Source organism: Aegilops tauschii, chromosome 4 (genome assembly GCF_002575655.3).
Source record: "Aegilops tauschii subsp. strangulata cultivar AL8/78 chromosome 4, Aet v6.0, whole genome shotgun sequence".
Lineage (NCBI taxonomy): Eukaryota > Viridiplantae > Streptophyta > Magnoliopsida > Poales > Poaceae > Aegilops > Aegilops tauschii.
This window is the reverse complement of record NC_053038.3, coordinates 473,416,035-473,434,952: the sequence shown is the minus strand read 5'-3', so window position 1 is coordinate 473,434,952 and position 18,918 is coordinate 473,416,035. Positions and strand designations below refer to the sequence as shown.

At 45.7% G+C, this 18,918-nt stretch overlaps 1 protein-coding gene across 1 annotated transcript; it reads right to left on the bottom strand.

The window, feature by feature from the left end:
- Nucleotides 1-12,059: 12,059 nt before the first annotated feature.
- LOC141021556 (uncharacterized) lies at nt 12,060-15,005 on the bottom strand. Its single transcript, XM_073497379.1, has 2 exons — nt 13,855-15,005; nt 12,060-13,120 (listed from the first exon to the last, which is right to left on the bottom strand). Exons 1-2 carry the CDS (start codon nt 14,679-14,681, stop codon nt 13,042-13,044), a joined length of 906 nt encoding a protein of 301 aa, XP_073353480.1. The 5' UTR covers nt 14,682-15,005; the 3' UTR covers nt 12,060-13,041.
- Between the last annotated feature and the right edge of the window lie 3,913 nt (nt 15,006-18,918).

The window sequence follows — 18,918 nt, the reverse complement described above, 5'->3', positions numbered from 1 at the left end:
GCGAACCGTGCCTTATAGGCAAGATGACCAAAACAGCGTTCTCCGGTACTATGGAGAGAGCAACAGATTTGTTGGAAATCATACAAACAGATGTATGTGGTCCGATGAATATTGAGGCTCGTGGCGGATATCGTTATTTTCTGACCTTCACAGATGATTTGAGCAGATATGGGTATATCTACTTGATGAAACACAAAGTCTGAAACATTTGAAAAGTTCAAAGAATTTCAGAGTGAAGTGGAGAATCATCGTAACAAGAAAATAAAAGTTTCTACGATATGATCGCAGAGGTAAAATATTTGAGTTACGAGTTTGGCCTTCAGTTAAAACAATGTGAAATAGTTTCACTACTCACGCCACCTGGAACACCACAGTGTAATGGTGTGTCTGAACGTCATAACCGTACTTTATTAGATATAGTGCAATCTATGATGTCTCTTACCAATTTACCACTATCGTTTTGGGTTATGCATTAGAGACAGCTACATTCACGTTAAAAAAGGGCACCATCAAAATCCGCTGAGACGACGCCTTATGAACTATGGTTTGGCAAGAAACCAAAGTTGTCGTTTCTTAAAATTTGGGGTTGCGATGCTTATGTGAAAAAGTTTCATCCTGATAAGCTCAAACCTAAATCGGAGAAATGTGTCTTCATAGGATACCCAAAGGAGACAGTTGGGTACACCTTCTATCACAGATCCGAAGGCAAGACATTCGTTGCTTAGTATGGATCCTTTCTAGAGAAGGAGTTTCTCTCGAAAGATGTGAGTGGGAGGAAAGTAGAACTTGATGAGGTAACTGTACCTGCTCCCTTATTGGAAAGTAGTTCATCACATAAATCTGTTCCTGTGACTCCTACACCAATTAGTGAGGAAGTTAATGATGATGATCATGTAACTTCAGATCAAGTTACTACCTAACCTCGTAGGTAAAGCAGAGTAAGATCCGCACCAGAGTGGTACGGTAATCCTCTTCTGGAGGTTATGTTACTAGACCATGTCGAACCTACGAACTATGAGGAAGCGATGATGAGCCCAGATTCCGCAAAATGGCTTGAGGCCATGAAATCTGAGAAGAGATCCATGTATAAGAACAAAGTATGGACTTTGATTGACTTGCCCAATGATCGGCGAGACATTGAGAATAAATGGATCTTCAAGAGGAAGACGGATGTTGATAGTAGTGTCACTATCTACAAAGCTAGAATTGTCGCAAAAAGGTTTTCGACAAGTTCAAGATGTTGACAACGATGAGAGTTTCTCACTCGTATCTATGCTTAAGTCTATCTGAATCATGTTAGCAATTGCCGCATTTTATGAAATATGGCAAATGGATAAACAAAACTACATTCCTTAATGGATTTATTAAAGAAGAGTTGTATATGATGCAACCAGAAGGTTTTGTCAATCCTAAAGGTGCTAACAAAATATGCAAGCTCCACCGATCCATCTATGGACTGGTGCAAGCATCTCGGAGTTGGAATATACACTTTGATAAGTTGATCAAAGAATATAGTGTTATACAGACTTGCGGTGAAGCCTGTATTTACAAGAAAGTGAGTGGGAGCACTACAGCATTTTTGATAAATATATGTGAATGACATATTGTTGATCGGAAATAATGTAGAATTATTCTGCAAAGCATAAAGGAGTGTTTGAAAGAAGTTTTTCAAAGATAGACCTCGGTGAAGCTGCTTACATATTGAGCATCAAGATCTATAGAGATAGATCAAAATGCTTGATAAGTTTTTTCAATGAGTACATACCTTAACAAGATTTTGAAGTAGTTCAAAATAGAACAGTCAAAGAAAGAGTTCTTGCCTGTGTTACAAGGTGTGAAATTGAGTACGACTCAAAGCCCGACCACGGCAGAAGATAGAAATAGAATGAAAGTCATTCCCTATGCCTTGGCCATAGGTTCTATAAAGTATGCCATGCTGTGTACCAGATCTATTGTATACCCTACACTGATTTTGGCAAGGGAGTACAATAGTGATCTAGGAGTAGATCACTGGACAGCGGTCAAAATTATCCTTAGTGGAATAAGGATATGTTTCTCGATTATGGAAGTGACAAAAGGTTCGTCGTAAAGGGTTACGTCGATACAAGTTTTGACACTAAATCTAGATGACTCTAAGTCTCGGTCGAGATACATATTGAAAGTGGGAGCAATTAGCTAGAGTAGCTCCGTACAGAGCATTGTAGACATAGAAATTTGCAAAATACTTACAGGATCTGGATGTGACAGACCCGTTGACTAAAATTATCTCACAATCAAAACATGATCACACCTTAGTACTCTTTGGGTGTTAATCACATAGCGATGTGAACTAGATTATTGACTCTAGTAAACCCTTTGAGTGTTGGTCACATAGAGATGTGAACTATGGGTGTTAATCACATGGTGATGTGAATTATTGATGTTAAATCACATGGCGATGTGAACTAGATTATTGACTCTAGTGCAAGTGGGAGACTGAAGGAAATATGCCCTAGAGGCAATAATAAAGTATTATATATTTCCTTATATCATGATAAATGTTTATTATTCATGCTAGAATTGTATTAACCGGAAACATAATACATGTGTGAATACATAGACAAACAGAGTGTCACTAGTATGCCTCTACTTGACTAGCTCGTTAATCAAAGATGGTTATGTTTCCTAGCCATAGACATGAGTTGTCATTTGATTAACGGGATCACCTCATTAGGAGAATGACGTGATTGACATGACCCATTACGTTAGCTTAGCACCCGATCGTTTAGTATGTTGCTATTGCTTTATTCATGACTTATACATGTTCCTATGACTATGAGATTATGCAACTCCCGTTTACCAGAGGAACACTTTGTGTGCTACCAAACGCCACAACGTAACTGGGTGATTATAAAGGTGCTCTACAGGTGTCTCCAAAGGTACTTGTTGGGTTGGCATATTTCGAGATTAGGATTTGTCACTCCGATTGTCGGAGAGGTATCTCTGGGCCCACTCGGTAATGCACATCACTATAAGCCTTGCAAGCATTGTGACTAATGAGTTAGTTGCGGGATGATGTATTACGGAACGAGTAAAGAGACTTGCTGGTAACGAGATTGAACTAGGTATCGAGATACCGACGATCGAATCTCGGGCAAGTAACATACCGATGACAAAGGGAACAACGTATGTTGTTATGCGGTCTGACCGATAAAGATCTTCATAGAATATGTGGGAGCCAATATGGGCATCCAGGTCCCGCTATTGGTTATTGACCAGAGAGGTGTCTCGGTCATGTCTACATAGTTCTCGAACCCAAAGGGTCCGCACGCTTAAAGTTACGATGACAGTTTTATTATGAGTTTATATGTTTTGATGTACCGAAGGTTGTTCGGAGTCCCGGATGTGATCACGAACATGACGAGGAGTCTCAAAATGGTCGAGACGTAAAGATTGATATATTGGACGACTATATTCGGACACCGGAAGTGTTCCGGAGAAGTTTCGGATTAAACCGGAGTGCCGGAGGGTTACCGGAACCCCCCGGGGAAGTATTGGGCCTTAGTGGGCCTTGAGGGGAGAGAGAGGGCAGCAGCCAGGAGGTGGTGCGCCCCCACCTAGGAGGAGTCCTAGTTGGACTAGGAGAGGGGGGCGCAGCCCCCTTTCCCTCTCCCTCTCCCTCTCTTTCCTTCCCCCCTTCTTTTCCTAGTAGGACTAGGAAAGGGGAGTCCTACTCCTACTAGGAGGAGGACTCCCCCCCTCTCCTTGGTGCGCCCATAGGCAGCCGGCCTCCCCCTTGCTCCTTTATATACGAGGGCAGGGGGGCACCTCAATACACACTTGATATATGATATTTTAGCCGTGTGCGGTGCCCCCCTCCACCAGATTACACCTCGATAATACCGTCGCGGAGCTTAGGCGAAGCCCTGCGTCGGTGGAACATCATCATCGTCACCACACCGTCGTGCTGACGAAACTCTCCCTCAACACTCGGCTGGATCGGAGTTCGAGGGACGTCATCGAGCTGAACGTGTGTAGAACTTGGAGGTGCCGTACGTTCGGTACTTGATCGGTCGGATCGTGAAGACGTACGACTACATCAACCGCGTTGTGATAACGCTTCCGCTGTCGGTCTACGAGGGTACGTGGACAACACTCTCCCCTCTCGTTGCCATGCATCACCATGATCTTGCGTGTGCGTAGGAATTTTTTTGAAATTACTACGTTCCCCAACAGTGGCATCCGAGCCTGGTTTTATGCGTTGATGCTATGCACGAGTAGAACACAAGTGAGTTGTGGGCGATATAAGTCATACTGCTTACCAGCATGTCATACTTTGGTTCAGCGGTATTGTGAGATGAAGCGGCCCGGACCGACATTACGCGTACGCTTACGCGAGACTGGTTTCACCGTTCGGAGCACACGTTGCTTAAAGGTGACTGGCGGGTGTCTGTCTCTCTCACTTTAGTTGAACCGAGTGTGGCTACGCCCGGTCCTTGCGAAGGTTAAAACGGCACCAACTTGACAAACTATCGTTGTGGTTTTGATGCGTAGGTAAGAACGGTTCTTGCTAAGCCCGTAGCAGCCACGTAAAACATGCAACAACAAAGTAGAGGACGTCTAACTTGTTTTTGCAGGGCATGTTGTGATGTGATATGGTCAAGACATGATGTGATATAATGTGTTGTATGAGATGATCATGTTTTGTAAACCGAGTTATCGGCAACTGGCAGGAGCCATATGGTTGTCGCTTTATTGTATGAGATGCAATCGCCATGTAATAGTTTTACTTTATCACTAAGCGGTAGCGATAGTCGTAAAAGCAATAAGTTGGCGAGACAACAACGATACTACGATGGAGATCAAGGTGTCGAGCCGGTGACGATGGTGATCATGACGGTGCTTCGGAGATGGAGATCACGAGCACGGTGCTTCGGAGATGGAGATCACAAGCACAAGATGATGATGGCCATATCATATCACTTATATTGATTGCATGTGATGTTAATCCTTTATGCATCTTATCTTGCTTTGTTTGACGGTAGCATTATAAGATGATCTCTCACTAAAATTTCAAGACAAAAGTGTTCTCCCTGATTATGCACCGTTGCGAAAGTTCTTCGTGCTGAGACACCACGTGTTAATCGGGTGTGATAGGCTCTACGTTCAAATACAACGGGTGCAAAACAGTTGCACACGCGGAATACTCAGGTTAAACTTGACGAGCCTAGCATATGTACAGATATGGCCTCGGAACACAGAGACTGAAAGGTCGAGCGTGAATCATATAGTAGATATGATCAACATAGTGATGTTCACCATTGAAACTATTCCATCTCACGTGTTAATCGGACATGGTTTAGTTGCTTTGGATCACGTAATCACTTAGATGATTAGAGGGATGTCTATCTAAGTGGGAGTTCTTAAGTAATATGATTAATTGAACTTAAATTTATCATGAACTTAGTCCTGATAGTATTTTGCAAATTATGTTGTAGATCAATAGCTCGCGTTGTTGCTTCCCTGTTTATTTTTGATATGTTCCTAGAGAAAAATTATGTTGAAAGATGTTAGTAGCAAAGATGCGGATTGGATCCGTGATCTGAGGATTATCCTCATTGCTGCACAGAAAAATTATGTCCTCGATGCACCGCTAGGTGACAGACCTATTGCAGGAGCAGATGCAGATGTTATGAACGTTTGGCTAGCTCAATATGATGACTACTTGATAGTTTAGTGCACCATGCTTAACGGCTTAGAATCGGGACTTCAAAGACGTTTTGAACGTCATGGACCATATAAGATGTTCCAGGAGTTGAAGTTAATATTTCAAGCAAATACCCGAGTTGAGAGATATGAAGTCTCCAACAAGTTCTATAGCTAAAAGATGGAAGAGAATCGCTCAACTAGTGAGCATATGCTCAGATTGTCTGGGCACTACAATCGCTTGAATCAAGTGGGAGTTAATCTTCCAGATAAAATAGTGATTGACAGAATTCTCTAGTCACCATCACCAAGTTAGTAGAACTTCGTGATGAACTATAGTATGCAAGGGATGACGAAAGTAATTCCCGAGCTCTTCGTGATGCTGAAATCGACGAAGGTAGAAATCAAGAAAAACATCAAGTGTTGATGGTTGACGAGACCACTTCAAGTGTTGATGGTTGACAAGACCACTAGTTTCAAGAAAAGGGCAAAGGGAAGAAGGGGAACTTCAAAAGAATGGCAAGCAAGTTGCTACTCAAGTGAAGAAGCCCAAGTCTGTACCTGAGCCTGAGACTAAGTGCTTCTACTGCAAAGGGACTGGTCACTAGAAGCGGAACTACCCCAAGTATTTGGTGGATAAGAAAGATGGCAAAGTGAACAAAGGTATATTGGATATACATGTTATTGATGTGTACTTACTAGTGTTTATAGCAACCCCTCAGTATTTGATACTGGTTCAGTTGCTAAAGAGTAGTAACTAAAAAACGGGAGTAGCAGAATAAACAGAGACTAGTAAAAGGCGAGGTGACGATGTGTGTTGGAAGTAGTTCCAAGATTGATATGATCATCATCGCACACTCCCTATACTTTCGGGATTAGTGTTGAAACTAAATAAGTGTTATTTGGTGTTTGCGTTGAGCATGAATATGATTTGATCATGTTTATTGCAATACGGTTATTCATTTAAGTTAGAGAACAATTGTTGTTCTGTTTACATGAATAAAAACCTTTTATGGTCACACACACCAACGAAAATGGTTTGTTGGATCTCTATCGTAGTGATACACATATTCATAATATTGAAGCCAAAAGATGCAAAGTTAATAATGATAGTGCAACTTATTTGTGGCACTGCCGTTTGGGTCATATCGGTGTAAAGCGCATGAAGAAACTCCATACTGATGGAATTTTGGAATCACTTGATTTTGAATCACTTGGTACTTGCGAACCGTGCCTTATAGGCAAGATGACCAAAACAGCGTTCTCCGGTACTATGGAGAGAGCAACAGATTTGTTGGAAATCATACAAACAGATGTATGTCGTCCGATGAATATTGAGGCTCGTGGCGGATATCGTTATTTTCTGACCTTCACAGATGATTTGAGCAAATATGGGTATATCTACTTGATGAAACACAAAGTCTGAAACATTTGAAAAGTTCAAAGAATTTCAGAGTGAAGTGGAGAATCATCGTAACAAGAAAATAAAAGTTTCTACGATATGATCGCAGAGGTAAAATATTTGAGTTACGAGTTTGGCCTTCAGTTAACGGTGATGGGACTGATGGGATAAGGCTCCTAATTTCTAGGGTTGGACTAATATATATCTCATGGGATTAGATTAGAGACTATTTGGGCCCTCCGATTTAAATCGGACGATCGAGAAAAAATAGGCTAGGAGAGTCCAACAAAGAAAACGGTGATGTTATATAGATGTTTGGGGATGATCCGGTCCCAATGGTGATGACTGAGCGGGTCGGGTTCGGGGCAGTTTCGGACACGGGCAAGAGGTCGATGCACCATACAGAGAGACTCCGGGTTTTGGCAAGAGGGCAAACGAATAACAAGGTTTGACTCGGAACGGTCACCGAAAGCAAGGGGGGAACGCGGCAACTACGAGCGGATGCATGTTTTTAAAAACAATGACGGCAACAAGGTGCCGACGCAATGCGGATGATGCGATGATGAAAGCAACAAACAAATAAATAACAGAGCTGACACGCAAAACATGGCACGCATCTGGAGCGTCGGTCTCGGGGCGTTACAACACTCCACCACTACAAGAGGATCTCGTCCCGAGATCTAGGATGGCACCGTAGAAAAAAAACGGAAGAGGATGAGGTAAAACAAAGTTGCTTCTTGACAAACGAGTGAAACCACAAACCTTGAGAGGTTGAACAGATTGAAAGAAATGACACAATGGAGATAAGTGAATTGAGAGCACTCCGTAGTAAACGGAAAACAAGGAACACCATGAGAACCTTGAGGTTAAGTGACACGATAGATATTTAAACCACTCCGGTTAAAACAAGATAGGGAAGGAATAAGAATGATATAATTTGGGCAGGACTCCGACTATAAATGGAAGGAATTGACATGATCTTGACAAGATGAGAGGATACTCGATGAAATTAACAACACACTGCCTCCGGGATGAACGAATAGAAGATAGATCGTCGGAATAAGAGAACGGAGAAGGAAATGATAACTTCTACCACCATTGAATTTGGGAAGCATCCTTAAAAGAAGGATAGAACAGAGTTGTTGGAAAACCAACAACGAAAAGAATAAGCTTGTAGTGGGCTTATGGAAAACTTCTCAAATTATGAGGTGAAATTTTTGCCACTAACGAAAACAATTGCTTGCTTGAGATCAACGAAGAGATGAAAAACTTCTCTCGCTGAGAGGATAGGAGAAAACTTGGATCATTGTAAGACACCACAATTAGCAACATTCCTTAGGGAAGGCTGTAGGTGAAATATAACCCAAGATATCTCCAACAAAGAGATTGATTGGTCGAGAAGATCTCTTAAACGAATAGAAAATGATGGATTTAATTATCTCATTCCTGACAACTTGTGAATCATGAAGCATGAAGGAAATTGTCAAAAATGACATAACACCACCTCAAAAGATAAAGTAGGAAGAATTGCACTTCGGAATGCGAGATGAAGAATGCTTGAACTTCTCAAAACAAACATGTGTAGAGCACCATGTTTATTATAGAGTATAGATTGGCGGATCTTAACTCCGAGGGAAAACTTGAAGAACAATTGAAGAATGAAAAGAATCCTTGATGAACCACCATGTAGAGCCTCCATGAAGAACTCCGGTAATGAAAGGATGATAAAAAGAAAGAGAAGTTAAAACACAAGGTTAAGCCTTGTAATGATTTAGATGGAGCTTCTGGATGATATAACCGATGAAACTTGGAACTCCGGAAAGAAAAGATGAACAACTTGGAACTGAGAATTTTGAAGAACCTTCGGAATAAGTTATCGAATTTACTCGATGAAACAAGAATAAGAATTACATTATGCTTATCCTTCACCAATTTAGATTGATGACAAGCAACGGATTGGGCATACTACTTATTCTCGTAGAAAGAATTAAAAGAGATATAGTGCAAACTTGGGAAGGACTTCAACGAACCACCGGTAGGATTGAAACAACGAATAAATTTATATGATAACCAAGGAAGAGAACTCTTGAATGAACCACCGTAAGAATTGGAAATGAAAGTAGCAAAGGCGCAATTCATCAGGAAGAATTAGAAAACGAATAAAGATACTTGACAGAATTTAGATACAGGAGAACGAAGAGATCATGAACTGATTAGAGGATATTTGAATGATGCACCGGAAGAATATGGAGATGAACGAAATTGACATCAATTTAGAATAATTGGAGAACGAGGCTGAGAACTTAGAACGAAGAAATCTTCTGAAATGATGGCCTTCGGAGAATCAAACTGAAAAGACTCCTGAAATGCTCCGGATAGGTGAAAAGAATTCTCACAATCAAAAACAATTATGAGAGGATGGCATGAAGCTAGAACCATGAATCTTGAGAGAACGGATAAGATTTTGAGGAAAAACTCTTCTTCGGTCTTCAAATGTTGAGAATGATGATAAGAAACACCACCATGAATTGTTGAGGCACTCCGGAATGAAAATTAGAAATGTTGACCCAACTATGAAAAGAATTTGAAAGCGATAGTGGAGAAGGCAATTGACTGATGATAATTCATTCTTACGTCAAACTTCGAAAAGAATTTTTGAAGCTCCGGGAAAATTAGAAGAGTCAGGTAAGATCCTGCGAAAAGGCCTGTGGGTTAGGGCCCACTCAAAAGAAACACCGTTGAAATGATTTAAAAGAGAGATTGCGCTAGTTGAATTAAATGAGTTGAATGAGATAACAACCTCGAAATAGCTTGAACGGATTAGGAATGAAAACATGAATCTCCTGAGGCATCTTCAGCACTCCGGAACAATTGAATAACACGCGAAGAATGATTAAGAGTTGCACCGGCATGAGAAAAACATTTGAAACAAGGAAAGGGTATGATCGACAAAACTTGAATTGAATCCACCGGAGAAGAAAAGAATGAAGAATGATAAACTTGAAGCTTCGTTAGTATCTTCATGGGAAATCACCGGATAAGAACATTGATTGAAAAGAATGAAGGGACTTCACATGAATAAAATGGATAATTGGTTACGACATCTGATTCCTTGAAGGAAAAGGGTGGGAGGGCGGGAAAAACAAAGTCACCTTGGGACGGATGAAACAAACACCGTTGAGAAAAACTTATTATTGATCTTGCGAATGTTGGAATGACTGGATGCACTTGAAGAGAAACACGCCGGTTGGAAATAGAATTAACATGACGACCTCGATGATCAAGAAGGATTAGTATTCACATAGCAATATGAGAACACCGCTTAGGAAGGTATGGAATCAACACTTGACTTCGAAGCAACTCGAATACCACAAAACAAAACAAAACAAAGGATTTGGCTTGCAGAATAAGCCGGAACAAACATATGATAGAGATTTCGTCCGAAGTTTTCGTGGTGGGGCCCACACGGGCTCGATCGTACAGCACCATCATGTACAAGGCAGTGCACATGACATACGAAGCGTCCCCAAGTCGGCATAGCCAAGGACTCTTTAAGACACTACGAGACCACTGTAAAACCAACCGTGGAAAGGCGGACCACTAGACGTCGAACCCCAATCTCATATCATGCATCTGTCGGAAAGATATCCTAGGAGCTACTTGAATTCCCACTTATGAACTCCCGAAACTTTCTGGTTATGCAATCAGGTGTTGGGGATACAGGGGACACAAAATATATCACCCAAACTAGCAATCCCTAGATCCAGCTGTATCCATCCGTCAACACATAACCAAGAAACCTTCGGAAATCGTTTACCTCAACCTTCGAAAAGCATCCGTTATACGAGTTATGGCAATACTCCCGAACTCCCGCCCCAGTACTGGGTGGCATCGAGGTGATCTCACCAACAACTGCATAAAAGAGATTTCGATGTCGGTGAAACTCAGGTATTCCAGAACTGCAACAATAAAATTGTGATGACAACACCTCGGAGCTCAACTCCCCGGGACAATGCCACAACCCCTAAATGTCAGGAGGCACCAAGAACAATGTTCTCGTCACAAAACCATCGGAACGATTCTAAGATACCCGCGTGATCCTAATTTTTTTTAGTGAAATTTGAGGAGAGGAAAGTCAAAACATCTACGCCAGGAGGACCTCACCAGAGCGACGAAGGGACTGAGGAGTAAAAAGAATCCTACTCTCCGATATATATAATCCTAAGACTCCAAACATTTTTGTTCTAGACTCAACAACGCCAGCGATTCGATCAAGCAGGGGGCTCCTAAGTCGGGGATGGCTCTGATTACCAACTTGTAACACCCAAAATGCGGCTATATCTCCCACGTGTCGAGGCACGACTTAGAGGCATAACCGCATTGTGGTTTTGTCGCAAGAAGGGTCATCTTCACACAATCCCATGTAATGAACAAGAAAGGGATAAAGAGTTGGCTTACAATCGCCACTTCACACAATACATAATAAATTCATACATCATACAAGATACACACATAGACCGACTACGGTCAAAGCCAAAAGAAAAGAAGACAACCCAACTGCTAGATCCCCGATCGTCCCAACTGGGCACCACTGCTGATCAACAAGAAAAGAAACAACACAACGAACAAGATCTTCATCGAGCTCCCACTTGAGCTCAGTTGCGTCACCTACACTGGCATCGTCGGCACCTGCAACTGTTTTCGAAGTATCTGTGAGTCACGAGGACTCAGCAAGCTCACACCAGCGAGATCAAGACTATTCAAGCTTATGGGTAGGAAAGGGTAAGGTGGTGAGGTTGCAGCAGCGACTAAGCATATATGGTGGCTACCATACGCATAAGAGCGAGAAGAGAAGCAACGGAACGGTCGTGAAGCTAGCAATGATCAAGAAGTGATCCTGAACCTCCTACTTACGTCAAACATAACCCAGAAACCGTGTTCACTTCCCGGACTCCGCCGAAAAGAGACCATCATGGCTACACACGCGGTTGATGAATTTTAATTAAGTCAAGTGTCAAGTTCTCTACAACCGGATATTAACAAATTCCCATCTGCCACATAACCGCGGGCACGGCTTTCGAAAGATAATACCCTGCAGGGGTGTCCCAACTTAGTCCATTATAAGCTCTCACGGTCAACGAAGGATATTCCTTCTCCCGGGAAGACCCGGTCAGTCTCGGAATCCCGGTTACAAGACATTTCGACAATGGTAAAACAAGACCAGCAAAGCCGCCCGGATGTGCCGACAAATCCCGATAGGAGCTGCACATATCTCGTTCTCAGGGCACACCGGATGAGCCAGACGTCGGGTTGGCATAGACCCTGGTTGCCCAAGGGGCGCCGGACATCGCTCGGTTTGGACCAGCACTCGAAGGAGCACTGGCCCGGGGGGGTAAATAAAGATGACCCTCGGGCTCCGAAAACCCAAGGGAAAAGGGCTAGGTGAGGCAAATGGTAAAACCAAGGTTGGGCCTTGCTGGAGGAGTTTTATTCAAAGCGAACTGTCAAGGGGGTCCCATAAATCACCCAACCGCGTAAGGAACGCAAAATCAAGGAACATAACACCAATATGACAGAAACTAGGGCGGCAAGAGTGGAACAAAACACCAGGCATAAGGCCGAGCCTTCCACCCTTTACCAAGTATATAGATGCATTAATTAAATAAGAGATATTGTGATATCCCAACAGAGTTCATAAAATCCATGTTCCAACAAGGAACAAACTTCATCTTCCCCTGCAACTAACAACGCTATAAGAGGGGCTGAGCAAAAGCGGTAACATAGCCAAACAACGGTTTGCTAGGAAGGGTGACAAAGGTTAGAGGTGGTTTCATGGCAATTTGGGAGGCATGATATAGCAAGTGGTAGGTAGCGCAACATAGCAATAGAGCGAACAACTAGCAAGCAAAGATAGAAGTGATTTCGAGGGTATGGTCATCTTGCCTGAGATCCCGCTAGGAAGAAGATCGAATCCATGAAGAAGACAAACGGATGTAGTCGAACGAATCCTCACAACTCCGGACGAAACCGAAGCTAACGAGAGAAGCAACCCGGAAAGAAGCAAACAACATAGTAAACACACAACCACATACACATGGCATGATGCAAAAACAAATATGATGCATGTCCGGTTTAATGAGGCATGGCATGGCAATATGCAACAAACAACACTACAAATTAAGTGGAGCTCAATATGCAACGAGTTGCATATTGACGAAACACCACATCAATTATTTAGTTCTCTCTCGGTTATGTACCCAACAATATTAAATGTTATTAACATGGCAAGAGGTGAAGCATAAGTAGACTAACTATCTAGGCAATTTAAATGAGGCTGGAACAACAAAACAATAATTCCGATAAATCCTCATTTCCATATTTCGAATTTGGTACTGTTCTGCCCTATACACAATTTAATGTTGTTAAACAGAAAAATAAAGTGCAGCAAGTTAATCTCTGCATTTTTCTACCCCATTTACATATAAAGAACATTTAATTTGGAGCTACGGTTAAATAGTTATGAAATAAATCATTTTAACATGGCATTTATGCAAAATTAAATAAACAACAAGTTTAAACATTTTAAACATGGATGAGAGCAGCATATTATTAATATACACAAAATTCTAAGCATTTTACATGTTTAAATCATTTTAATCCGATGCACGGTTTATTAGTTATTAAATGCATGAAGAACAGGGGGTTTTCTGTAAAACTGTAAACTCCTGGATAATGTCTAAATTCGCAGCAGGGAAAAAAACACCTACGGGCCGAATCTTGCTGGGCCAACAGTGCACATGAGAGGGCACTGGATGCTGCTCACCATGGGCCAAGCCCAGTTCGGTGGGGAGGAGGCTGGGCAGGCCGCGAAGGGGCGCGCTTGGCCTGGTAGCTGCTGACGGGCGACGCGGTCAACGCGGGCGCTGCCCTCGCTCGATGCAGAGGAAGCAGACAGGGAACTTGGCGCTGGCGTGTTCCGGCGATGGACGGCAGCGAGCGGAGCTTGACCAGGCAGCGTCCGAGGCGACGAACTGGAGGAGGTGCTCGGGCGGCTCGGCGGCTTGGCGAGGGGAGAGGTCAACGCGGGCGAGGCGCTCGTTCCCCTCGCGTACAGAGATGAGCGGGCGAGGCAGACACAGGGCACGACGCGGCAGCGGGGACTTGAGGCAGGGCCGGCAGGCGCGGGAAGCGGCGGGTTGACAAGCTCGAGCAGAGGCTGGACAGGCGCGGCGCGATGGGACGGGCGCGGGGGAGCTCTCCGGCGAGGCCGCAGCTGGGCTCGTCTGGTTCCTGTCCCTGACGAAGAGAGACAGAGAGAGGTGAGACAGAAAGAGGGGGGAGGGAAAGGAAGACAGGGCGTGAGGGAGGCCGGCCTGAGGTCGAGGCGGCTGAGCTTGGCGAGCTCGGCGTCGAGGAAGGAGCAGAGACGCAGAGGCGGGGCGAGGGACTGGCGAAGAACCCGGCAAGGCGGACGACGCGCATGGCGGCGGGGACGGCTGGAGGCGGAGGGAGGCAGACATGGCAGCGGCGGCGCGGGCGTGCGCTCGATGCAGCACTGCTGCATCCAACTGCAGGAGAACTGCAGCGGCGCCATGGCGGTCTCCTATGAGCGAAAATAGAGAGAGGGAGGGGAAGATCGTGAGACAGAGAGGTAGAGAAGCAGGAGGGGAAAACGAGCGGGGCTGTCGGGGCACTCATCTCTGGCTGGCCGACGAGGCGGGGTCGAGGGTGATGGGGAGCTGCGGTAGGAGCTCGGGCAGAGGCAGGTGCTCGAGGAGGGATCGAGTGGGAGGAGCTCGGGCCTCGGTTGCGGGATTGGGTGGATCGAGGGAAGGAGGTGGTTGGCCCGATCGGGAAATCGAGGGAGAGAGGGTGGATCTGGAGGGATCCCGAGGTGGGAGATGCTGGCGGCGGCGGGATGGGACAAGGCTCCTAATTTCTAGGGTTGGACTAATATATATCTCATGGGATTAGATTAGAGACTATTTGGGCCCTCCGATTTAAATCGGACGATCGAGAAAAAATAGGCTAGGAGAGTCCAACAAAGAAAACGGTGATGTTATATAGATGTTTGGGGATGATCCGGACCCAATGGTGATGACTGAGCGGGTCGGGTTCGGGGCAGTTTCGGACACAGGCAAGAGGTCGATGCACCATATAGAGAGACTCCGGGTTTTGGCAAGAGGGCAAACGAATAACAAGGTTTGACTCGGAACGGTCACCGAAAGCAAGGGGGGAACGCGGCAACTACGAGCGGATGCATGTTTTTAAAAACAATGACGGCAACGAGGTGCCGACGCAATGCGGATGATGCGATGATGAAAGCAACAAACAAATAAATAACAGAGCTGGCACACAAAACATGGCACGCATCTGGAGCGTCGGTCTCGGGGCGTTACATTGACCAAATAAAAATCTAGCCTTTTCCCAATTTTAATTCTTGGCAGATTTTAACAACTTTGCACAAGTCAAGCAATCAACCTACACAAGCAATTCTAAAAGTATAGTAGCGGAATGTAAAGACATTGCACATGAAGGTAAAGGGGAGGAGTTTGAGGGAGCAAACGCAATGTAGACGCGGAGATTTTTTATCCGTGGTTCTGATAGGTGGTGCTATCGTACATCCACGTTGATGGAGACTTCAACCCACGAAGGGTAACGGCTGCGCGAGTCCACGGAGGGCTCCACCCATGAAGGGTCCACGAAGAAGCAACCTTGTCTATCCCACCATGGCCATCGTCCACGAAGAACTTGCCTCACTAGGGTAGATCTTGACGAAGTAGGCGATCTCCTTGCCCGTACAAACTCCTTGGTTCAACTCCACAATCTTGACGGAGGCTCCCAAGTGACACCTAACCAATCTAGGAGACAGCACTCTCCAAAAGGTAATAGATGGTGTGTTGATGATGAACTCCTTGCTCTTGCGCTTCAAATGATAGTCTCCCCCAACACTCAACTCTCTCTCACGGATTTGGATTTGGTGGAAAGATGATTTGAGTGGAAAGCAACTTGGGGAAGGCTAGAGATCAAGATTTACGTGGTTGGAATGAAATATCTTGGTCTCAACACATGAGTAGGTGGTTCTCTCTCAGAAAATGAATGCTGGAAGTGTAGGCATGTTCTGATGGTGTTATCCACGAATGAAGAGAGGGTGGAGGGGTATATATAGCCTCCACACAAAATCTAATCGTTACACACAATTTACCAAGCTCGGTGGGACCGAATCAGAAAACTCGGTCGGACCGATTTAGTTCATAATGTGACTGTTAGGCATTTCGGTGGGACCGACATGTCAACCCGGTGGGACCGATTTCATTAGGTTAGGGCATAACGTAATCTCGGTGAGACCGATTACACAAACTCGGTGGGACCAATTTTGGTAATAAGCTAACCAGAGAGTTGGTCAGGCAAACTCGGTGGGACCGATTCGCTCATTTCGGCTGGACCGAAACGTTATGAAGGGGAAACAGAGAGTTTGCATTGTGAACTCGGTGGGACCGATCGCTCATCTCGGTTAGACCAAAACGTTACGAAGGGAAACAGAGAGTTTGCAATCCATCTCGATGAGACCGAGATCCCTGTCAGTGAGACCGAAGTGACTAGGGTTTGTGGCAGTGGCTATGTCAAATGAACTCGGTGGCGCCGGATAGATCAAATCGGTGAGGCCGAGTTTGACTTTTGGTTGGAGACATATGTGGATATGAGAAAGTGGTTGAGGTTTTTTGGAGCATATCACTAAGCATTTTGAGCAAGCAACCCATTAAGCAACACCTCATCCCCTTTTAATAGTATTGGCTTTTCCTGTGGACTCAATGTGATCTTGGATCACTAAAAGTAAGATGTAGTGTCTTGAGCTTTAGAGCTTGAGCCAATCTTTTGTCCTTAGCATTTTGAGGGGTCCACATTTCTAATCCATGCCATGCCAATCATTGAACTTTCCTGAAATATTCATCTTGAAATAGCATTAGTTCAATGAGCTATATGTTGTTAATAATTACCAAAACCACCCAGGGATAGTTGCACTTTCACCCGGCCTCCTCGGCCGCGCTTCCACTCGGCGGATGTGCTCTCGGAGTTTGTCGTTTGGTCGGAGAGGCCCGCCTACACCTGGCTCCAACTTCCACGCTTCTTCGCCGGCGAGCTGCCGGCCACGGGGCTTGACGGCCTCTGGCTGCAGGCTGGCGGCTGCTGCAGCAGGGCCTCGTGGGCCGGGATCGAGGTCACCGCCGCAGGCAACGTGGCCTTGACCCGCGGTTGGCAGGCGTTCGCCCGCGCATGAGGCCTGAGCCGAAGGTGCACCCTCCACTTCAATTACGATGGTCCTCGCGACCCTCTACGTGAGGGTGTTCAGGGTGGACGGCCGCCGCGCGGGGTGTTGCCCAGAAGACGGCGGCGGCGACGATGAGCTTGGCCTTGACGACGGCCGTGATGACGACGAAGGTGAGATTGCCCTTGGCAACGGCCGCGCTTCCTTCAGCCGCGGTGGCTCCTCCTCATGCGAGAGCACCAGCGGCGGCGGCTACGACCCACCACCACGTCGCCGAGCTTGCATCGGGGAAGGCAACGAGTCATCTCGTCGCCGCGCTCCGGTGAAGCGGGAGGAGGGCTTGGATTGAGCCCGGGGCTGCCAAAGCCTGGCTTCAGGAGCCGCCGCGGTCGTGCGGGCCACTTTTGTTTAACCTTTCCTTTCTCCTGCATTTGAAAAAAGTAGAGGGCCCCGCTGGAGTGTGTAATGAACTATGGCGGCGGTGGCGGTTTTGGTCCAAAATGGGCCCTTAGTTGGGCTTTCACTTCGGCTTCGTTTTCCTCCTCAGTCATGTCATAAGGCCTCTTCGGAAGAGGCTTGAGGCTTGGACCAAATTGGTATCTCTTGCCTCCTGTACTAGTACCACTAGCCGCCGTAGCTGCGGCGGCGCTCTTCCACTGTTGCTTAGGCGGCGGAGACGGCTGACGCGGTGCCTGACTTGGAGGAGGAGGACTGGGCTGACGCGGTGCCCTACTTGGAGGAGGAGTGGGCTGACGCTGTGCTGGACTTGGAGGAGGAGGAGTGGGCTGACAAGTTGGCGTACTTGGAGGAGCAGGAGTCTGCAGAGGTGGTGGCTGACTTGGAGGAGCTAGAGTCTGCTGACGCGGTGGCGGACTTGGAGGAGGAGCCGGCTGACGCGGTGACGGTTGCCTTGGAAAGACGATGCAATCCTTTCTCCATAGAATGATACGATGTATGGCCTCTCCCAGTGTGTGCTCGTCGTCACCTCCAGGAATGTCAAGCTCTAGCCCCGAATATTGTGCCACCACTTCATCAACCGCGACACGAGCATAGCCAACTGGAATCGGATTGCAATGGAAGGTTGCTTCAGGGGGATTTGTATAAGCAACACCGTCCGCCACCTTCATGGATATGTTCTTCATTTTAATGTGTAGCTCACAATTAGTGTTATCCATGATGTCATCCACAGGGTATCTATCCAGCACTGCCTCATCGCCGGGGCGGAACCCACGCTGCTTCTCAGCATGGATGGGACGGTGCTATCCAATGCTGGATCCGCTAGCTGCTGCCGCTACTGAGACCCCCTTTCCTGGCTAAGTGAGTCGATCTGCTGTTGCTACCGCTGGAAAGCGAGTGCCAACTTCGCGTGCGCTGATTCTAGGCCTTGAAGGCGCTCTGCTTCCTGCTTCCTCTGCTCCTCCTCTAGCTTCCTCTTCTTCTGCTACTCCATATTCTTTCTTGCACGGCTTCTGTAGTCGGCGTTCTAGTCCGCAAACCCATCAAACCACGGAACAACGCCTTTGCCTCATGTTCTTTCCGGGTGTTCAGGGTTCTTCAGGGCGTG

Excerpts from the sequence above, each read along its gene's own strand:
- LOC141021556 (XM_073497379.1), bottom strand. The coding sequence starts at position 14,681 with ATGGCGCCGCTGCAGTTCTCCTGCAGTTGGATGCAGCAGTGCTGCATC. Across the intron at positions 13,121-13,854 it reads GGCCCAGCAAGATTCGGCCC|CTTCGGTTTCGTCCGGAGTT; the intron begins GTAGGTGTTTTT and ends TTCTCTCGTTAG.